At 40.2% G+C, this 20460-nt stretch overlaps 1 protein-coding gene across 22 annotated transcripts in view; it reads left to right on the forward strand.

Moving 5' to 3' along the window:
* LMO7 (LIM domain 7) overlaps window positions 1-20460 on the forward strand; it is a 195354-nt gene that overhangs the window by 82237 nt on the left and 92657 nt on the right. For all 22 annotated transcript variants that reach the window (XM_082365910.1, XM_082365912.1, XM_082365909.1 and 19 more), the window contains one exon: window positions 16596-16702. In XM_082365910.1, coding sequence (XP_082222036.1) covers window positions 16596-16702 — 107 coding nt within the window. The remainder of the gene's footprint in view (window positions 1-16595; window positions 16703-20460) is intronic.

The following is a 20460-nucleotide window of genomic DNA, read 5'->3' on the forward strand; positions in this document are numbered from 1 at the left end:
TTCCTAATGAGACAGTGAAAGTTAAACTATATCAATACACTTGATTAAAACTGCTCAGTCGTGGTCTCATGATTAAAACTCTATTAAAGAAATGTTTTTATTACAAAGGGAAGGTGAACCACTGTTACAAGCTGTGTAACACTAACATTTAAACTATTCTTATTTTACTAGCATGCCAATCTCATCATTTTCTTTGAAAACAAAACACCAATAACACAAATATGGAGTACTTTTTCTTAATAAAGACAGAAGAGTACTATAATGTTACCATTTTTAGTGTACTATTTCACTGGTGTAAGAAATCATAGCATAAAAGTTAACCACTACTAAAAAAAAAGATCACTTTGTGCATTTGAAATGACATTTTCCATGGTTGTATTTTAATGTAAATAATTTTTTTCTAATGTATCTTTTATTGGAATTTCTGTGGATCACCATCTGTATTTTGAAATGGTTTGGGGTTATCCAGTAATCAAGTCTGAGGAAACAGACTGATGTGCATTGGATGTCTTCAAGGTAACAAATATTAGATATTAAATATCCAAATGCCTTAACACCTCCATGTATATGGCATATAAATAAGTCAATGATGACTGAGTTATTTATATAAAGTATTTTTAGGAGATCTCCTCAAGTTTCCTTGTCACCCTATTTTTCTCCAACTCTCAACTGAAATTAAGTATCACCAAGAGTAGAAACTTAGAAACAGTGTCAACGTTGAAATTGGTTACAATGCCCTCATAATGATGCAGCACTGTAAATCAGGAAACTCTGGTTTTATTTCTAGCCATAATCTCTTAGTCATGATGTTGGCACAAATTTAGGAACAGTTCCCTATGGTTCCAAAACCTACTCGTTTTTAAATCTAAGATGAACATTTATGCGCCAACTTTCAGCCTTGAGGGCAACTTTTTTCAAAACGTTAATGAATTAGAATTCCTAAAGCAACACTGTGATTAACTTTTATAGTTAAAAAAAAATTGATTCAGAGTAAGATTATGTCATACACGACAGTTTTATTCAGATACAAAGACCCTTTGAACAATCTCTCTTTAGGCATCTTCTTAATGTAGAAATTGGAAAAGGAAGAGCAGATGACATTAATATGAAATAGAACCCAGGTGTAAGACTGGTGTCAGGGCATTGGTTACTTGATGGGGTTTAGGCCCATGACTATCCCTCCTTTCCTAAAAATATTGAACACCTACTCCGTGCCAGGTACTGTTCTAAGAACTTGGGACACAACCGCAAGTAAGGCAGAGAAAGTTGCTCCCTAATGGAGCATAGTCAGTAAGTCGATAATAACCTGTCAGGTGCCAATAATTACCATGAAGAATCTAGAATACCTTGTCAATGACCTTAATTATACTGAAAAAATAAAGTGAATGGGTAGAGAATGATTGAGTGCATGAATGAGAAGTATTACAGAGAAGGTGCTCAGGGGTATCTTATTTCAGGAGCTGGCATTTGATCAGGGACCTGAATGAAGTGAGGGAGTGGGAAGATATGAGGATGGGTGGGAGTTTTCCAGAGAGAAGGAAAAGAGGGGCGGGGTCAAGGCAGGATCAAACTTGGACCATTAAGGAGGACTCTGCGTCTGGAACTGAGTGAGGCAAAGAGGTAGGCCAGCGAGGTTGTATAGGGCTTTGTGGGCTTTGGTGAGTAGACTGCATTTTACCCTAAGCCACTGGGGATGAGAAGCCATTGGGGACTTTTGAGAGTAATTTAATTTGTTGTTAGAAATTATTGGTTGTCTGTGATAAAGGATGCACATATTTGTGAATACACTGAAACCCATTGAATTGTACCCTTTGGATGAATTGTATAGTATGTGAGTTAATGTCTCAATAAAACTTAAAAATGAAAAAAAGATCATAGATTGGTGTTTGAAGAGTGGACTGAAGGAAATTGAGAAGCAGAAAAGTCAGTTAAGGAACAGCTTCAGTAATTGTGATGATTAATTTTATGTGTCAACCTGACTGTGCTATGGGGTGTCCAGATATTTGGTCGGACATTATTATATTATCCTAGGTGTGTCTGTGAGGGTGTTTTGGATGAGATTAACATTTGAACTGGTAGACTGAGTAAAGCAGATTGCCCTTTCTATTGAGAGTGGGCCTCATCTAATCAGTTGAAGGCCTGCCTAGAACCAAAAGTTCAACCCTCCTGTGGGTAAGAGGAAGCTACTCCTGCCTCAGTGCATGAGCTGGGACATTGGTCTTTTCCTGCCTTCAGACAGACTTGAACTGAAACATTGGCTCTTCTTGGGTTTCAAGGCTGCTAGCTTTTGAACTTGTAGTTATACCATCCCACGGACTCTCCTGGTTCTCAGGCTCTGTCCATGGACTGGAATTATGCCATCAGCTCTCCTGGGTGTCCAGCTTATAGATAGGCAGATTGTGGGACTTAGCCTCCATAATTGTATGAGCCAATTCCTTATTATAAATCTCTTTATATATGTATCCTGTTCTGTTTTTTTTTTTTTAAATAATTCTTTTTTTTTTTTTTTTAATTTTATTTATTTATTTTTGGCTGTGTTGGGTCTTCGTTTCTGTGCGAGGGCTTTCTCTAGTTGAGGCAAGTGGGGGCCACTCTTCATCGCAGTGCGCGGGCCTCTCACTATCGCGGCCTCTCTCGTTGTGGAGCACAGGCTCCAGACGCGCAGGCTCAGTAATTGTGGCTCACGGGCTTAGTTGCTCTGTTGCATGTGGGATCTTCCCAGACCAGGGCTCGAACCCGTGTGCCCTGCATTGGCAGGCAGATTCTCAACCACTGCGCCACCAGGGAAGCCCGGTTCTGTTTTTGACTAATACAGTAGTTCAGGCAAGAGAATGTGGTGGCAATATTGGGAATGGTGAGAAGTGGTCAGAGTTTCCAAATGTTTTGATGGAAAGAGTGTGTAGGACTTACTTATGGGTTGATAGAGAAGCCAGGGTTTTTGTATTAGTAGTTTACTGACATAATACATATGGAGCAGAGGGTTGGTGGAGGGGAGGGGAGAATCAAGAGACCCTGTGGAGGATGAGACAATGTGCATAAGGTGGCAGATTTGCAAATGTCCAAAAAAGTGGTCAATGTTGATTTTAGATGCTATTCCCTAACAACATCATGGAAAAGATGATTAAAGGGATGGTTTGTGATTATTTAACAAGAAGGAAAATAATCACTAGAAGCCAGCCTTGTCCACCACAAACAAATGCTCTAAAGCAACAGATCACTGGGCTGGTCCCATGGAGAGTCCAGGAGACCTACTAGAGGTCATGAAATGGCCCACAGTGGATTTTGCTTGACTTACACAGGTTTTGTTTGTCTTAAAAATTTAAATCAACATTTGCATACCCTCATATTTTAGATAAAATCTTCATCCCTAGCTTTGCAGTGAATCTGGTAACAGCAGGCCTGTATTCCCCCAAGGCAACCATTATATGGGGTGTCCCATAGACAGGATGGGAGCCTCTGGTTTCTTTGTTCTCTTTTGTCATCTCTTTGACATTATGCCCATTTTATTCATTTGTATTTGATTTATTCATATGACCATCCTTGGCCTTTTAGGCATCTGTCTTAATTCCTGTAATGTGTCTGTTGTTGTAGCCTTGGTATTGTTGAGATGGAAAAGCGGACCAGATAATAATGTCTGTAGGCGATATCTTAAATAATTGAGAAAAAATACTCAGTTTTAAGGACCTGAATGTAAATCCATGTAAACTTGGAGAGAGGTTTCTGGCAGTTTGCCTTAGGGCTTGTACTTGCCCTATTTTTATTTTTTTAAAAAAAATGGTGGGATGAAAACATGGGAAATTTACTTAGTCTAGTTTATAGATGTTGGAGCAATAACACATAGCTCATGTACTGGATATCAAAAACTGAAACTAAAAACGATCCGAATGGGCCTCAGTCTCCAAAAGGATATTCATCAGGAATATATTTCCACTGTATTCTATTGAAAAAAATCAATCACATGAATTCTGTGATTTTATATTAGCTACAAATGGAATCATGCATTTTATGCCTTTTTCTGTGACACCTTACTAATAGGGATCACATGACTTTCAATTCAGATTCTTTATATCCACCTTATTTTTATTCTAAATTTGACTAGCTTCCTGGTCTGTTAAAACTAACAGGTCTTCTTCCTATGAACTGTGATGTCAGTTCATAGGAGGTGACTATGCCACTGTACGTGATCTCAGCTGACAGTATAATATAGATGCCACAATACAAAGTACCTGTGGTCTGCAACGAGAGAAGTTGGGTAAATTCTCTCCATTTACTGATCACTTACTATATGCTAGAAACTGTGCCAATCACATATCTGTTTCCTCACTCCATCCTCACAATCACTCCATTATCCTCATTTTACAAGATGACCATTATTAATGACCTTTACAGTGATGTTTTTTTGTGATAATTAACCACACTTGGAGTCCTGTCTTGAGTTACAGATGCTTCACTCTGAGAAGGGAATAGCACACAGGAATCTGTTTTTAAGGAGGCTTGGTAGCTGTAGGCAGAACAGCTCCCAAAGATGTTCACACTCTAGCCCATTGAACCTGTGAATATGTTGCAAGGCAAGGGGGGCTTAGGTTGCAGGTGGAATTAGGGTTGCAGGAGAGGAGCCTGGATTAGCCATGGGGGCCCAGTATAATCACAAGGGTCCTGATAAGTGGAAGAGGGAGCGAGAACCAGATAAATGGTAGTGGAACAGAGACTCAGCCCGATGCTGCTGGTTTTGAAGATGGAGCGAAGGGAGCCTCGGGAAGGAAAAGAAAATCGATTTTCTTCCAGAGCCTCCAGAAGGAATGCAGCCCTGCCGACACCTTGATTTTAGCCCAACGAGACTGATTTTGAACTTCTAACCTCCAGAACTGTAAAATCATAAACTTATCTTGTGTTAAGCCACTAAACTGTAATTTGTTACAGCAGCAATGGGAAATTAATACAGTGGTTAAGAGCATGCACTTGAGTTGAACTGCTTGGTTTGAATCCTAGCTTCACTACTTACTGGGTGACCTTAGGCAAGTCACATACCTCTTAGGCCTCAGTTTCACCGTGTGTAAAATGGGAACAGTTAGACTTTGTAAGCTTCTTTTCATGGGAAGTTGAGATTATTGGGAAAATTAGCTATTCTATGGAGAACCAGTTGGGATAATAAGAGAATGGAAAAATGTCACATGAGGGACCAGAGATGTTGAGGAAACCAGGGATATTTAAAGAGAAGATGTGAGGGAACACATGAAGTGTATGAAGTAGGAAAGCTCAGGGGCTCTCCTGTGGGAGAAAGATGAGATTCATTTTGCATTAAGTAGGCAGGGTTAGGATCAATATTTTATAATTACAGTGAGAAGTCTTTGGGCTTTTTTGACATAGAAATGACTAAAAGTGAGTCAGCCTCGTAAAGCAAGGAGTTCCTGGGCTTGGAAAGACTTAAAAAAGGGCTGATGATCCAGACATATCACCTGTAAAAGAGTCTCTGAAGGGGGTGGGGCGGGGGCACTGAAGGAACACGAATTCCCAACCATCTCCAAAGTTTTACTGTGTAGTTTTCCTTCATTAAACATGCTTTATTGATTCATAAAACATGCATTTTAGCATCATTATGACACGTTGATCTAAGCAATTACTTGTTTCACTTTGGAACATACAACATGGATAATTTGAGGACAGAACTTTGTTTTCTTTTCTTCCCATTTTGCCCCGTCCCCCCACCTCTGGCAACCAACCAATCTGTTCTCTGGCAGAACTTCTTAAGAATCTATGTCGGCACCTTTTTTATTTTATTTTATTTTTTAACAGAGTAGGTAAGTTTTAGAATTACTTCATTTTTGATGTAAAGTTTAATAGAAATAATATGCAAGACCGTACCTTACTTCATGCTGCAGTTTGACAAAGGCTGTTATGGCTCCTGTGTAGTTAATTGTAACCTGAGTTGATTAAGCATTTCAATAACTAGCCTTTTGTTGTTGTTGTTGTTTTTAACATCTTTTTTGGAGTATAATTGCTTTACAATGTTGTGTTAGTTTCTGCTGTATAACAAAGTGAATCAGCTATACGTATACATATATCCCCATATCTCCTCCCTCTCACGTCTCCCTCCCACCCTCCCTATCCCACCCCTCTAGGTGGTCACAAAGCACCGAGCTGATCTCCCTGTGCTATGTGGCTGCTTCCCGCTAGCTATCGATTTTACATTTGGTAGTGTATGTGTGTCCATGCTACTCTCTCACTTCGTCCTGGAGTGAGGTGGATGGACCTAGAGTCTGTCATACAGAGTGAAGTAAGTCAGAAAGAGAAAAACGAATACCGTATGCTAACACATATATATGGAATCTAAAAAAAAAAAAAAGGTTCTGAAGAACCTAGGGGCAGGACAGGAAGACGGACGCAGGTGTAGAGAATAACTAGCCTTTTACCGGAGCGCTCAGCCCTCCATCCCTCTGACCTGCTGCTGCCCTAACCTGCCAGCTCTCAGTCTGTCTCTCTTGGTCTGGTTTTGCTCCTAGCTCCGCTAGACAGTGCTGGGGTAAAATCAAACCACCAAGCTGCTGGCACAGTTATCATGTATAAGCCCCGGGCCCTCCGTGTCACCTGGCGATTCCTTTTAAGCATTTCTGGTTGGGTCCTATTTTCACATGTGACAAAACTTTACTGCTCTCCTTGTCCTCAATTCCTTTCTTACCGGCAAGTGACCGAGCCTTTTTCTTTGTAGAGAAATAAGGACCCAAGGACAACTTAAAGACTAGCTGCTTATTTTCTTCACAAATAAGGATGGAAGTCGAATCTCTGTGTTTACCTACATATTAGAGTCATAGATTGTAGGTGTGCTAACTTCACAGCTTACATTTATTAACTAAGCCATAAAATAGAGGATGAATTTTCCAAAACAATTAAAAAGAGCTAGGGCTAGCTGATCAACATTGTGACTAAACTGCTTTCTTAATGGAAACGGTATACTTAAAAGGCAAATTTGGATATATTGTCATTGCTGCTTGGGAGTTGCTTTAAAATAATTTTGAATGACCACAATTAGTGTATCATAAGAATGCAATTCAATTCACTTTTGGTGATGGTCTAATGTGAGCTCTATAATGCCTAGGTGTTTCGTGTTTACGCTAATGAGAAACACTGCTTTAGATCATATTTGGAAAGAGTGTCCTTATTTTGTTATTTGCCAGAGAACTTGTCTACAAAGACTAATCACCTGGAGGAGTATCTTAGGATGTGCATTCCAATTCAGTAGGTCTGGGGTGGAGCTACAGCTTCTGCATTTCTGACAGTTCCCAGGTGATGCCGGTGCTGATGGTGTGTGGACCACACGTTGAGCAGCAAGAGGCTAGGTCAGCTGTTCTCCAGTTCGATCCCCATCAGCATTGCCTGAGCGGCAATTCTGCGTGCCCCTTTGGTCACTCTGATGTGGCTGACAGGACACTGTCACTCTAAAGCATGGACTTCATTTCTCCACCTCCAGCAGTGCTTACACCCTCTTGCTTGCTGGCACGTACCTGCTAACTTCCTGGCACTGTCAATTCCAGAGGCAGAGGAAGTAGGGGCTTTGGTGCCATGTCATTAATAGAAAAGAAGTTGAGGTCACCAAGCCTCGTGGCCTTAGGATAAATTGACCGGCACCATCCTGTCCTCACGTTCAGAGGAACTGGATAACAGGCTCTTTTGAAAATGGAAGAATCTGGCTTAAAGTAGGCATAGAGCTGTACTGGGAAAAAAGGTCAGACTGAGCATGGGAAGATCGCTTGGTTCATTGATGGGAAACACTGCCAAGTGATGCCATTCTGGGAGCTTTGGTTTAAGATGTTGCTGGTATGGCCCTCAGGTCACAGGCCTGAGCACAGCTTCACTCTTCTTTAGAATTAGTTAGGATTTTGATCTTATTCAGGGATTCTGTAGTAAATCTCTTTATTAGTCTTGTCTTTATTTAAAGAACCCATTTTTGTTTATGACAGCTCTTGACCCTGTACACTCAGGAAGTTTCTGCAGAAGTGGGTCTAACTGGTTTGATCTTATGAGCAGACAGTTCCCCATCTGTTGTGGCATTAAGGTTTCTTGACACAAAGTATTCCCTCTACATGTTGGAAGTCATCACACTTGAAATTTTATCATTAAAGATACTTATATAAGAAAAGGTCCTCTAAGTAAGAATGAAAGTGGCTTTGGGCAGGGTGAGAGCCTAGAGAGATGGAGTATATACTTTAATGAGGATTTAGACTTTGTGTAACAAAATGATTCAGCATGTAAGAGAAAATAGTTTGTTGACAGTAATGCAACAACACATCAGTGTATACATACATGTCAATCCCAATCTCCCAATTCATCACACCACGACCACCACCCCCCGCTACTTTCCGCCCTTGGTGTCCATATGTTTGTTTCTCTACATCTGTGTCTCAATTTCTGCCCTGCAAACCAGTTCATCTGTACGATTTTTCTAGGTTCCACATATATGTGTTAATATACGATATTTGTCTTTCTCTTTCTGACTTACTTCACTCTGTATGACAGTCTCTAGATCCATCCATGTCTCAACAAATGACCCAATTTCGTTCCTTTTTATCACTGAGTAATATTCCATTGTATATATGTACCACATCTTCTTTATCCATTCGTCTGTCGATGGGCATTTAGGTTGCTTCCATGACCTGGCTATTGTAAATAGTGCTGGAATGAACACTGGGATGCATGTGTCTTTTTGAATTATGGTTTTCTCTGGGTATATGCCCAGCAGTGGGATTGATGGATCATATAGTAATTCTATTTTTAGTTTTTTAAGGAACTCCATACTGTTCTCCATAGTGGCTGTATCAATTTGCATTCCCACCAACAGTGCAAGAGGGTTCCCTTTTCTCCACAGCGTCTCCAGCATTTGTTGTTTGTAGATTTTCTAATGATGCCCATTCTAACTGGTGAGAGGTGATACCTCATTGTAGTTTTGATTTGCATTTCTCTAATAATTAGTGATGTTGAGCATCTTTTCATGTGCTTCTTGGCCATCTGTATGTCTTCTTTGGAGAAATGTCTATTTAGGTCTTCTGCCCATTTTTGGATTGGGTTGTTTGTTTTTTTAATATTGAGCTGCATGAGCTGTTTATATATTTTGGAGAGTAATCCTTTGTCCGTTGATTCATTTGCAAATATCTTCTCCCATTCTGAGGGCTGTCTTTTCGTCTTGTTTATGGTTTCCTTTGCTGTGCAAAAGCTTTGAGGTTTCATTAGGTCCCATTTGTCTAATAGTTTTATAGTGTCTGGTCTTACATTTAGGTCTCTAATCCATTTTGAGTTTATTTTTGTGTATGGTGTTAGGGAGTGTTCTAATTTCATTCTTTTACATGTAGCTGTCCAGTTTTCCCAGCACCACTTATTGAAGAGACTGTCTTTTCTCCATTGTATATCCTTGCCTCCTTTGTCATAGATTAGCTGACCATAGGTGCGTGGGTTTATCTCTTGGCTTTCTATCCTGTTCCATTGATCTATATTTCTGTTTTAGTGCCAGTACCATATTGTCTTGATTACTGTAGCTTTGTAATATAGTCTGAAGTCAGCGAGTCTGATTGCTCCAGCTCCACTTTTTTCCCTCAAGACTGCATTGGCTATTCAGGGTCTTTTGTGCCTCCATACAAATTTTAAGATTTTTTGTTCTAGTTTCGTAAAAAATGCCATTGGTAATTTGATAGGGATTGCATTGAATCTGTAGATTGCTTTGGGTAGTATAGTCATTTTCACAATATTGATTCTTCCAATCCAAGAACATGGTTTATCTCTCCATCTGTTGGTATCATCTTTAATTTCTTTCATCAGTGTCTTATAGTTTTCTGCATACAAGTCTTTTGTCTCCCTAGGTAAATTTATTCCTAGGTATTTTATTCTTTTTGTTGCAATGGTAAATGGGAGTGTTTCCTTAATTTCTCTTTCAGATTTTTCATCATTAGTATATAGGAATGCAAGAGATTTCTGTGCATTAATTTTGTATCCTGCAACTTTACCAAATTCATTGATTAGCTCTAGTAGTTTTCTGGTGGCATTTTTAGGATTCTGTATGTATAGTATCATGTCATCTGCAAACAGTGACAGTTTTACTTCTTTTCCAATGTGTATTCTTTTAATTCTTTTTCTTCTCTGATTGCCATGGCTAGGACTTCCAAAACTATGTTGAATAATAGTGGTGAGAGTGGACATTCTTGTCTTGTTCCTGATCTTAGAGGAAATGCTTTCAGTTTTTCACCATTGAGAATGATGTTTGCTGTGGGTTTGTTGTATATGGCCTTTATTATGTTGAGGTAGGTTCCCTCTATGCCCACTTTCTGGAGAGTTTTTATCATAAATGGGTGTTGAATTTTGTCAAAAGCTTTTTCTGCATCTATTGAGATGATCATATGGTTTTTCTTCTTCAGTTTGTTAATATGGTGTATCACATTGATTGATTTGCATATATTGAAGAATCCTTGCATCCCTGGGATAAATCCCACTTGATCATGATGAATGATCCTTTTAATGTGTTGTTGGATTCTGTTTGCTAGTATTTTGTTGAGGATTTTTGCATCTATATTCATCAGTGATATTGGTCTGTAATTTTCCTTTTTTGTAGTATCTTTGTCTGGTTTTGGTATCAGGGTGATGGTGGCCTCATAGAATGAGTTTGGGAGTGTTCCTTCCTCCGCAATTTTTGGGAAGAGTTTGAGAAGGATGGGTTTTAGCTCTTCTCTAAATGTTTGATAGAATTCACCTGTGAAGCCATCTGGTCCTGGACTTTTGTTTGTTGGAAGATTTTTAATCACAGTTTCAATTTCATTACTTGTGATTGGTCTGTTCATATTTTCTGTTTCTTCCTGGTTCAGTCTTGGAAGGTTATACCTTTCTAAGAATTTGTCCATTTCTTCCAGGTTGTCCATTTTATTGGCATAGAGTTGCTTGTAGTAGTCTCTTAGGATGCTTTGTATTTCTGTGGTGTCTGTTGTAACTTCTTTTTAATTTTTAATTTTATTGATAATTTTATTGATTTGAGTCCTCTCCCTCTTTTTCTTGATGAGTCTGGCTAATGCTTATCAATTTCGTTTATCTTCTCAAAGAACCAGCTTTTAGTTTTATTGATCTTTGCTATTGTTTTCTTTGTTTCTATGTCATTTATTTCTGCTCTGATCTTTATGATTTCTTTCCTTCTGCTAACTTTGGGTTTTGTTTGTTCTTCTTTCTCTAGTTCCTTTAGGTGTAAGGTTAGATTGTTTATTTGAGATTTTTCTTGTTTCTTGAGGTAGACTTGTATTGCTATAAACTTCCCTCTTAGAACTGCTTTTGCTACATCCCATAGGTTTTGCGTCGTCGTGTTTTCATTGTCATTTGTCTCTCGGTATTTTTTGATTTCCTCTTTGATTTCTTCAGTGATCTCTTCGTTATTTAGTAACGTATTGTTTAGCCTCCATGTGTTTGTGTTTTTCACATTTTTTTCCCTGTAATTGATTTCTAATCTCATAGCATTGTGGTCAGAAAAGATGCTTGATATGATTTCAATTTTCTTAAATTTACTGAGGCTTGATTTGTGACCCAAGATGTGATCTATCCTGGAGAATGTTCTGTGCGCACTTGAGAAGAAAGTGTAATCTGCTGTTTTTGGATGGAATGTTCTATAAATATCAATTAAATCTATCTGGTCTATTGTGTCATTTAAAGCTTCTGTTTCCTTATTTATTTTCATTTTGGATGATCTGTCCATTGGTATAAGTGAGGTGTTAAAGTCTCCCACTATTACTGTGTTACTGTCGATTTCCCCTTTTATAGCTGTTAGCAGTTGCCTTATGTATTGAGGTGCTCCTATGTTGGGTGCGTATATATTTATAATTGTTATATCTTCTTCTTGGATTGATCCCTTGATCATTATGTAGTGTCCTTCCTTGTCTCTTGTAACATTCTTTATTTTAAAGTCTATTTTATCTGATATGAGTATTGCTACTACAGCTTTCTTTTGATTTCCATTTGCATGGAATATCTTTTCCATCCCCTCACTTTCAGTCTGTATGTGTCCCTAGGTCTGAAGTGGGTCTCTTGTAGACAGCATGTATATGGGTCTTGTTTTTGTATGCATTCAGCAAGCCTGTGTCTTTTGGTTGTAGCATTTAATCCATTCACGTTTAAGGTAATTATTGATATGTATGTTCCTATGACCACTTTCTTAATTGTTTTGGGTTTGTTTTTATAGGCCCTTTTTTTCTCTTGTGTTTCCGACTTAGAGAAGTTCCTTTAGCATTTGTTGTAGAGCTGGTTTGGTGGTGCTGAATTGTCTTAGCTTTTGCTTGTCTGTAAAGCTTTTGATTTCTCCATCGAATCTGAATGAGATCCTTGCCGGGTAGAGTAATCTTGGTTGTAGGTTCTTCCCTTTCATCACTTTAAGTATATCATGCCACTCCCGTCTGGCTTGTAGAGTTTCTGCTGAGAAATCAGCTGTTAGCCTTATGGGAGTTCCCTTGTATGTTATTTGTCGTTTTTCCCTTGCTGCTTTCAATAATTTTTCCTGGTCTTTAATTTTTGCCAGTTTGATTACTGTGTGTCTTGGCGTGTTTCTCCTTGGGTTTGTCCTGTATGGGGCTCTCTGTGCTTCCTGGACTTGGTTGGCTATTTCCTTTCCCATGTTAGGGAAGTTTTCGACTATAATCTCTTCAAATATTTTCGCAGGTCCTTCCTCTCTCTCTTCTCCTTCTGGGACCCCTATAATGCGAATGTTGTTGCGTTTAATGTTGTCCCAGAGGTTTCTTAGGCTGTCTTCATTTCTTCTCATTCTTTTTTCTTTATTCTGTTCAGCAGCAGTGAATTCCACCATTCTGTCTTCCAGGTCACTTATCTGTTCTTCTGCCTCAGTTATTCTGCTATTGATTCCTTCTAGTGTAGTTTTCATTTCAGTTATTGTATTGTTCATCTCTGTTTATTTGTTCTTTATTTCTTCTAGGTCTTTGTTAAACATTTCTTGCATCTTCTCGATCTTTGCCTCCATTCTTTTTCCAAGGTCCTGGATCATCTTCACTATCATTATTCTGAATTCTTTTTCTAGAAGGTTGCCTATCTCCACTTCATTCAGTTGTTTTTCTGGGGTTTTATCTTGTTCCTTCATCTGGTACATAGCCCTCTGCCTTTTCGTCTTGTCTATCTTTCTGTGAATGTGGTTTTTGTTCCACAGGCTGCAGGATTGTAGTTCTTCTTGCTTCTTCTGTCTGCCCTCTGGTGGATGAGGCTATCTAAGAGGCTTGTGCAAGTTTCCTGATTAGAGGGACTGGTGGTGGGTAGAGCTGGCTGTTGCTCTGGTGGGCAGAGCTCAGTAAAACTTTAATCCTCTTGACTGCTGATGGGTGGGGCTGGGGTCCCTCCCTGTTGGTTGTTTGATATGAGGTGACCCAACACTGGAGCCTGCAGGCTCTTTGGTGGGGCCAATGGCATACTCTGGGAGGGCTCACGCCAATGAGTCCCTCCAGAACTTCTGCCGCCAGTGTCCCCCTCCCCATGGTGAGCCACAGCCACCCCCTGCCTCTGCAGGAAATCCTCCAACACCAGCAGGTAGGTCTGGTTCAGTCTCCCCTGGGTTCGCTGCTCCTTCCCCTGGGTCCCGATGCACACACTACTTTGTGTGTGCCCTCCAAGAGTGGAGTCTCTGTTTCCTCCAGTCCTGTCAAAGTCCCGCAGTCAAATCCCACTAGCTTTCAAAGTCTGATTCTGTAGGAATTCCTCCTCCCGTTGCCAGACCCCCAGGTTCAGAAGCCTGACGTGGGGCTCAGAACCTTCACTCCAGTGGGTGGACTTCTGTGGTATAAGTATTCTCCAGTCTGTGAGTCACCCACCCAGCAGTTACGGGATTTGATTTTATTGTGATTGCGCCCCTCCTACTGTCTCATTGTGGCTTCTCCTTTATCTTTCGATGTGGGGTATCTTTTTTGGTGAGTTCCAGTGTCTTCCTGTCGATGATTGTTCAGCAGTTAGTTGTGATTCTGGTGTTCTCGCAAGAGGGAGTGAGAGCACGTCCTTCTACTCAACCATCTTGGTTCAGGCTCTTTGTTCTTTATTGTACATGTATTGTAGCCAGCTTCTAAAGTGGTCCCAGTGATTCTCACGTGATAGTCACTCCCTTATACCTATAAATTGTACCTAATTAACTAGATGCTCTAGCTGAAATGATTTCCAGGTGGAGTGTTAATGTGCTGCCTGCCGTCCTCTTGCTGATTATAGTAAAATGTGAAAGGTAAAGTGACAGGTAGAACAGTAAACACAAGGGGTCACAGGAATTGCTGGTTTTGGGAATTATCAGTCTCTTTATGTTAATAAATGATGAATTTTTTTCAGAAAAACATCAAGAGAATTGAGAAATGGGGTTTTGGGCAGAGATCAAATTCAGAGCGATGGTGGGAAAACAAGATGGTCTAAAGATGAAGCTGAGGGTGTGGCTGTAAAATCGCTTAAGATCTTAGAAAGATACAAAGTGGTGCCTTGGATATCTGTCCAGTCTAGCAGTAGGGCTTCTAAGAAGCTTAAGGGTGGTGTCCCTCAGTCATCTCTGCAGATAAAGAGAAGGACTTGTCTTGAAGGAATTTGTGGTTGTGGCTTTTGTCTAAGGGAGTGAAGTCCAATAAGATTCACAGAAGACATATGGTATTTTTGAGGGAATTGTATTTGCAGAAGCTGAGGGAATCATATTTGCAGAAACTTTGTAAACTTAGACTGAAAGGGACAGAGGATTACAAAATAAAAAGACCTTTAGTCCTCCAAACTTCTGCAGCCAGGAAGCAGACTGAGAAAGCTACACATCTGCAAATACAAGCTACTTTCCAAGGAAATGGAAAGAGAATTTTTAAGGTGGAACCAAGTGTCCAGAGAGTGAAGCAGAAAACCATGAAGGAAGTGTTCCCTGGCCTTGAATCCTAATGAAGGACCTGCCAACGTATGCTTTGCAGGACTTCAGAATTTCTGTGGATCAGTGACCTTTCATTTCTGCACACATTGATCTGGAATGTGTCTATTGGTTACCCTACAGCTGTCCCACCATTGTATGTTGGGTGTATGGGGCAGGTAACTTGTTGCTTTAGTTCACTGGCATTCAAGTTGAGAGAACTATTCAAGGGCTGTTTTTAAGGCACTACACCTGAGGAGCTTCCTGCTCCTCAGATTGAATGCCTCCCATTGAGCTGTTCAACTTGTGACTTAAGTTCCTTTAATCTTTGACCTCTATTCAAAATGAATAAAATGAATCCTGGATTGCAGGTTTCAGCTAGGTAGTTCACGCTGCCTTTTACGGATAGTGTGTACACAAGACTAACATCCTACCACTACAAACTGGTTTTTTTTAAATGTCCCTGAGTTCCCTAACAGCACTGCTTTTCTCTGCCATACATTTGCTTCCCCTTTCCCGAAGTCCTCTCACTCGCCAAGAACCCAAACTGTTGAATTTAGCCTCTTCACCTTCCTTCATTTCCCTTTTGATCATTCCCTCCCACTTTGCCATCGCAGCCTGCCTTTTCTCCCTGTGGAGATGAGCTTCCCAGCATGGCAAAAGGGTAACTGCCTCTCTCCACGTGGCAGAGAGGACCCTCACAGCCACCTGTTAGGGAGTGAGGTGAGGTTTCAGGGGGCCTGAGAGGCTCAGCCCTCAGATGTGGCGTTGCCAGCAGGTGTGAGCGGACCAGCCTGTGCTGGCATGTGAGGAGGCCATTCTCTTGCCTGAGAACCTAACAAAGTGAAGGTGAAGAGTCGCATGGCATCTGCACAAGCTCAGCCCCATAAAGGGTTTTCTTTTTTGAAGCGGAGTAAAGATAGAAGCTCCAGCCAATTCTGCTCACCCAACGTGTCTCTACTGTTGTCAGTGCGGGTGCAGCTGTTTACGTGAATGAAAAGCCTTGGTCTGTGAACGGAGGATTTGGGTTTTGAAATTAGATAGGAGGGCAACCTAGATTCTCATGCTGTGGAGGCACTTCCTGAGGCAGGTGCAGGGCGTGAGTAATGACCACACCTCAACTCTGAGGTTCAGCCAATGATCACTGGGCTTCTCCTGGGTCCTATAATGTGGTTTCCCTGTCTGTCCAGAGCCGGCTCAGCAACCAAACCCAGATTCCAGGTGTGGTATTCCACAGTCGTTCTGTAATTTGTAATCATAGAAACAGAACGTTCCTCCTCTTCTTTCTTCCCTGCCAACAGTTTCTGGGTGGGTGAATGTCAGTAGCTGGAGTTATTTTTAAAGAGGAGAGGTGAGGCTTGTCGCGCAAAGCTGGGAAGAGGGCGTTTGTTTGCAGAGCAGAGCTGACATCCAAGTGTAGATTACTGCTCAGTGGCCAGGCACTTGTCCTGTAACAGGTAATGTTTAACGTGCCAGTCACAAAGATCACGGGAACAGCATATGCCTGGCATAAGAGAGCACTGCCGTTTATGCTTTGGAAAACTGAAAGGCTATACATGCGCATGTATTAATATTTTTTTTTTTACATACATGAGTGGCTTGGTCTTGCTTCCTCCTTTTTTGCTGGCTGTAATTGGACTTTGAAGCTTGGAAGTTATATCATAAAAATTGGTAACCTTTGTCTGAGAGAGAGCTCGGCTAAGCAATCACTTTCCACTTCTTTTCACAGGATAATATAAACGTTTTTTTGAAAGCTTGTGAACAGATTGGATTGAAAGAAGCCCAGCTTTTCCATCCTGGGGATCTACAGGATTTATCAAATCGAGTCACTGTCAAGTAAGTTTCACTGGTTTGTTACATGTTGTTTTAAACTTAGGGCTTGTAGCTTAAGTGTAAATAATTCCTGAGAGCTCTGATTACAGAAAAATCGTCCCTCTGTCTTCCTCTATTTGCATTCCAAAACAGACCATTTAAGAAATAGCTTAGGGATTGTGAGTGTGAAGCTGTCTGTAACTGAGACCATGATATGTTATTATTTTAAATTCCTGTATTAGCCAAAATGGTGGTTTATATTTTAATGCTTGTCCAACATCATAGTGTTTAGTTGCTAATGGTGAGGACGCTCATTATATTTATAAAGAAAATGGAGAAGGTTATATTTTAGCTTACAGAGTAAAAATTATTTGAAATTAAGACATGATTGCTAACATAAAAATGAGAGTGGGACAGTGATAAAAGAGACTTAATATTTGGAAAGCAGCAGTGCTTGGGACCAACATGTACCGCTAATGACTTTTGTCAACTGGCTGATTTCTAAAAATGAACTGTTTTTCACTCTTTTAATAGTATGGATGAGAAAGTGAAAGTGGGGAGGGGGTGTGAAAACATGCGCGCAGGTGTTTGTGTTGTGTTTTAGATGGAAAATGCCGTTTGTGTTTGAGTATATGGTTTCAGGAAATCTGGTTTTAAACTCTTATAAGATTTTTCTCTTATAAATCTAAATTTGCTTTCAGTGAATCAGAATAAACTCATGTTACCAGATCAATGTGACAGGAAAATAATTTTATAATAATGACTTCCTCCTTATCATGGCTCTTAAACATAATTAGCATTTTTCCACTGGAAAAAAATAAACACCTTATTCTATCTATAGAAATAATAGAAATGAAAAAATTAGCTTTTACCAATTCAAAGACTAAGTTTGAAGAGTTAATATCCCTGTTGTAATAGCTTTAAAGTTATTAAAAAATGACTGTAAAATCTTAAATATGGCCAAGATTTTTTTCTAAAGAAGAATAACCCTGTCTATAAATATTTTTTATAGTAGTCATTGTCTTTAGCCATATAACCTAAAAACCTGGGTAGGATTAATCTTTTAAAAGCAATGATATTTTTAAATGAACAAGCCATTTCATATCTATATGCTTCTAGTTCTGTTGTACAAGCATTTCTAAACGACACAGCAGTGATATGTGCATAGCAGGGATGGGTCTGCCAGCATTTCTGATTAATTGGAAGATTGTTGATAGATCCTAAGTTTCATCACCAAAATGGCATGTTTACTTCTGCAGTATTCGAGGTCATGTTTAATTTCCATGAAAAATAACTATGGATGAATTTATTTTTCCTAATCAGCATTCTCTCATATGACCTATCTGATGGGCAAAGAAATTTTTAACTTTCAAAGTGTTTTCCTTCAGTTGTTGCTGTCTGTTAAGAAGAAATGTCTTTTCCCCTTAAAATCATACTGTTTTGAAACTCTGTAGCCGATGTTCGAGGAGGCTGTGAACTTAGTAAAACATGTTTGTTGGCTTCTAATTCCAAGAGTGCCCTGAGTGAAACTTGCCTGGAGCCTGTTTCACGAGACGCTGGGTCTAAAGTGTTCAGGAAAAATCAGTATCTGGGCTCAGCCTTCAATGAAATTAAGTTAGTGACAAACTGAAACCGGGAGGTCACGTAGTTACAGCCGTAGTAGGAAGTATGCAGAACAACTTGTTTCAGTGGAAACCACAAGTCCATAAAAGCAAGGTGTGTCCAAGTAGTCCTAGTGAGAACATCTGCATGAGGACCTCGACTCTCTTAATTAAGAGCATCGCCCCGACAGTTCCGTCTTGTTGGACCAAAGAGCACAGGGGTCGATCGTGGGGCTGCTACAAAGGAAGTGCAGGGTGGAGAGTGAGAAAGCTGGCAAACGGCTTCTTTAAACGGTTGGCCAGAGCTCTTCTGCCCTGAGATAGCATTTTTTAAAAAAATTATTTATTTATTTATTTATTTTTGGCTGCGTTAGGTGTTCATTGCTGCACGCAGGCTTTCTCTAGTTGTGGGGAGCAGGGGCTACTCTGTTGCAGTGCGTGGGCTTCTCATTGCGGTGGCTTCTATTGTCGTGGAGCATGGGCTGTAGAGCGCAGGCTCAGCAGTTGTGGCACATGGGCTTAGTTGCTCCACGGCATGTGGGATCTTCCCAGACCAGGGCTCGAACCCATGTCCCCTGCATTGGTGGGCGGATTCTTAACCGCTGCGCCACCAGGGAAGCCCTGAGGTAGCATTTTTATAGAAGGAAGGGAAAATGTGAAGGAAGGCAAATAATTCCTTACGAAATAGTAATGCATTTCTCTTTAGTTTCAGTTCTTATGCAATGTGGAGGCTTCTGTAGGTCAAAGATCTTGTCCTATATTTATTGTAGATTAAAGGCCTTGGTGTTGGTTAGACTGGTGGTTCTCAACTGGGGGCATTTGGCAACGTCTGGAGGTACTTCTGGCTGTTATAGCTGGGATGGGGGTGCTACTGCCATCTTGGGGGCCAGGGATGCCGCTAAATACCCTTCAGTTCAAAAGAGTATTTAGCGGCTCCATAACAAACAATTTCTGATCGCAAATATCAGTGGTGCTGAGGTTGAGAGGCCCTGACTTCAAATTTTTAGATTTCCACTCTGCCAGCAAGATAATCGTGTGGAAGGGAGGATACTGACATAAACTTTCAGCTGAAATGTGACTTTTTACTTACTAATATAATAACATAATTTCTGTGTTAGTACGTTTGTTCATTTTACGGAAAGGCTCACTGTATTTGGAGCGTGCAGTAAGGTGTGAGTACTTGGGCATTATCTTGCCCATCCCTATACATTAAAATTAGCAGAAGTGTGGCAAACTATTTATTATTTTAAATGCTCTATCAAAATTCAACCCCTAAGATACTGCATTAACAGTTCACAGACCTGTTGTTGGTCTTCCTGCACATGTAATCTAAGATACATGTTTGCAGGACATACTGAGAGCAAAGAACTACATGTTGGCAAATGTGAGGTATATTTTTTTTTGGTTAGTGGACAACGGTGATTAAAAGCATAGATGACACACAGAGCCTAGGAGAGTTGTATGTGGTGAGAATGTGTGGCAGGAGCAGAAGCAATTAATTTAAAGACCCACTGCTGTTGAATCACTTCAATAATCCAGACCCTAAGTACAAATCGTATTTTCCAGTAGTCTGAGATTTACCATTTACTTTGTAACAATTTTCACTAGTCAAACAAGCTAGGGTACTCTTTATATTTCTGTAATTATACATATTAATGTTCTCACGGAATTATTTTATTTGAAGGAAGTAATAGTTTGAACTTTTCCAAATATGTTTGAATTATTCCACTTATTTTGGGACTACATATATGCAAGAGTCAGTTGATACTTTTAATTTTGGCATTCTTGACTTTGATGGGCAGGGTGTACTTTACTTTACTCCTTTTCTTCCCAAAAGGGTAGTAAGCAAACTGGTGACTTAGCCTCCATGAATGGTAGATTGAGGTTGAACCTATCCTAGTTGAGATGTTTACTGAGGCCATGAAATTTAGCTTCTGCACCAATGACTAACTGCACCGTATTATTAACCATTTACCAAATATCCATACTGAACTCAGAAACACACACAATCTGCAGAGAAGAGGGGGTGCGACTCCCACAGGGCCATCTCTGCACACTTTCTCTAAAAGGCCCGTGGGAGAGCAAGCACAGTGACGGCAAGGCCATGCCCCAGCGCACTGCAGAGCTCCTACAGCAAGTGTCATGGTCTTTGTGGTGGCATCTGGCATCTGGTCACTCATT

The sequence above is a fragment of the Balaenoptera borealis genome (assembly GCF_965194805.1).
Source record: "Balaenoptera borealis genome assembly, chromosome: 18".
Taxonomy (NCBI): domain Eukaryota; kingdom Metazoa; phylum Chordata; class Mammalia; order Artiodactyla; family Balaenopteridae; genus Balaenoptera; species Balaenoptera borealis.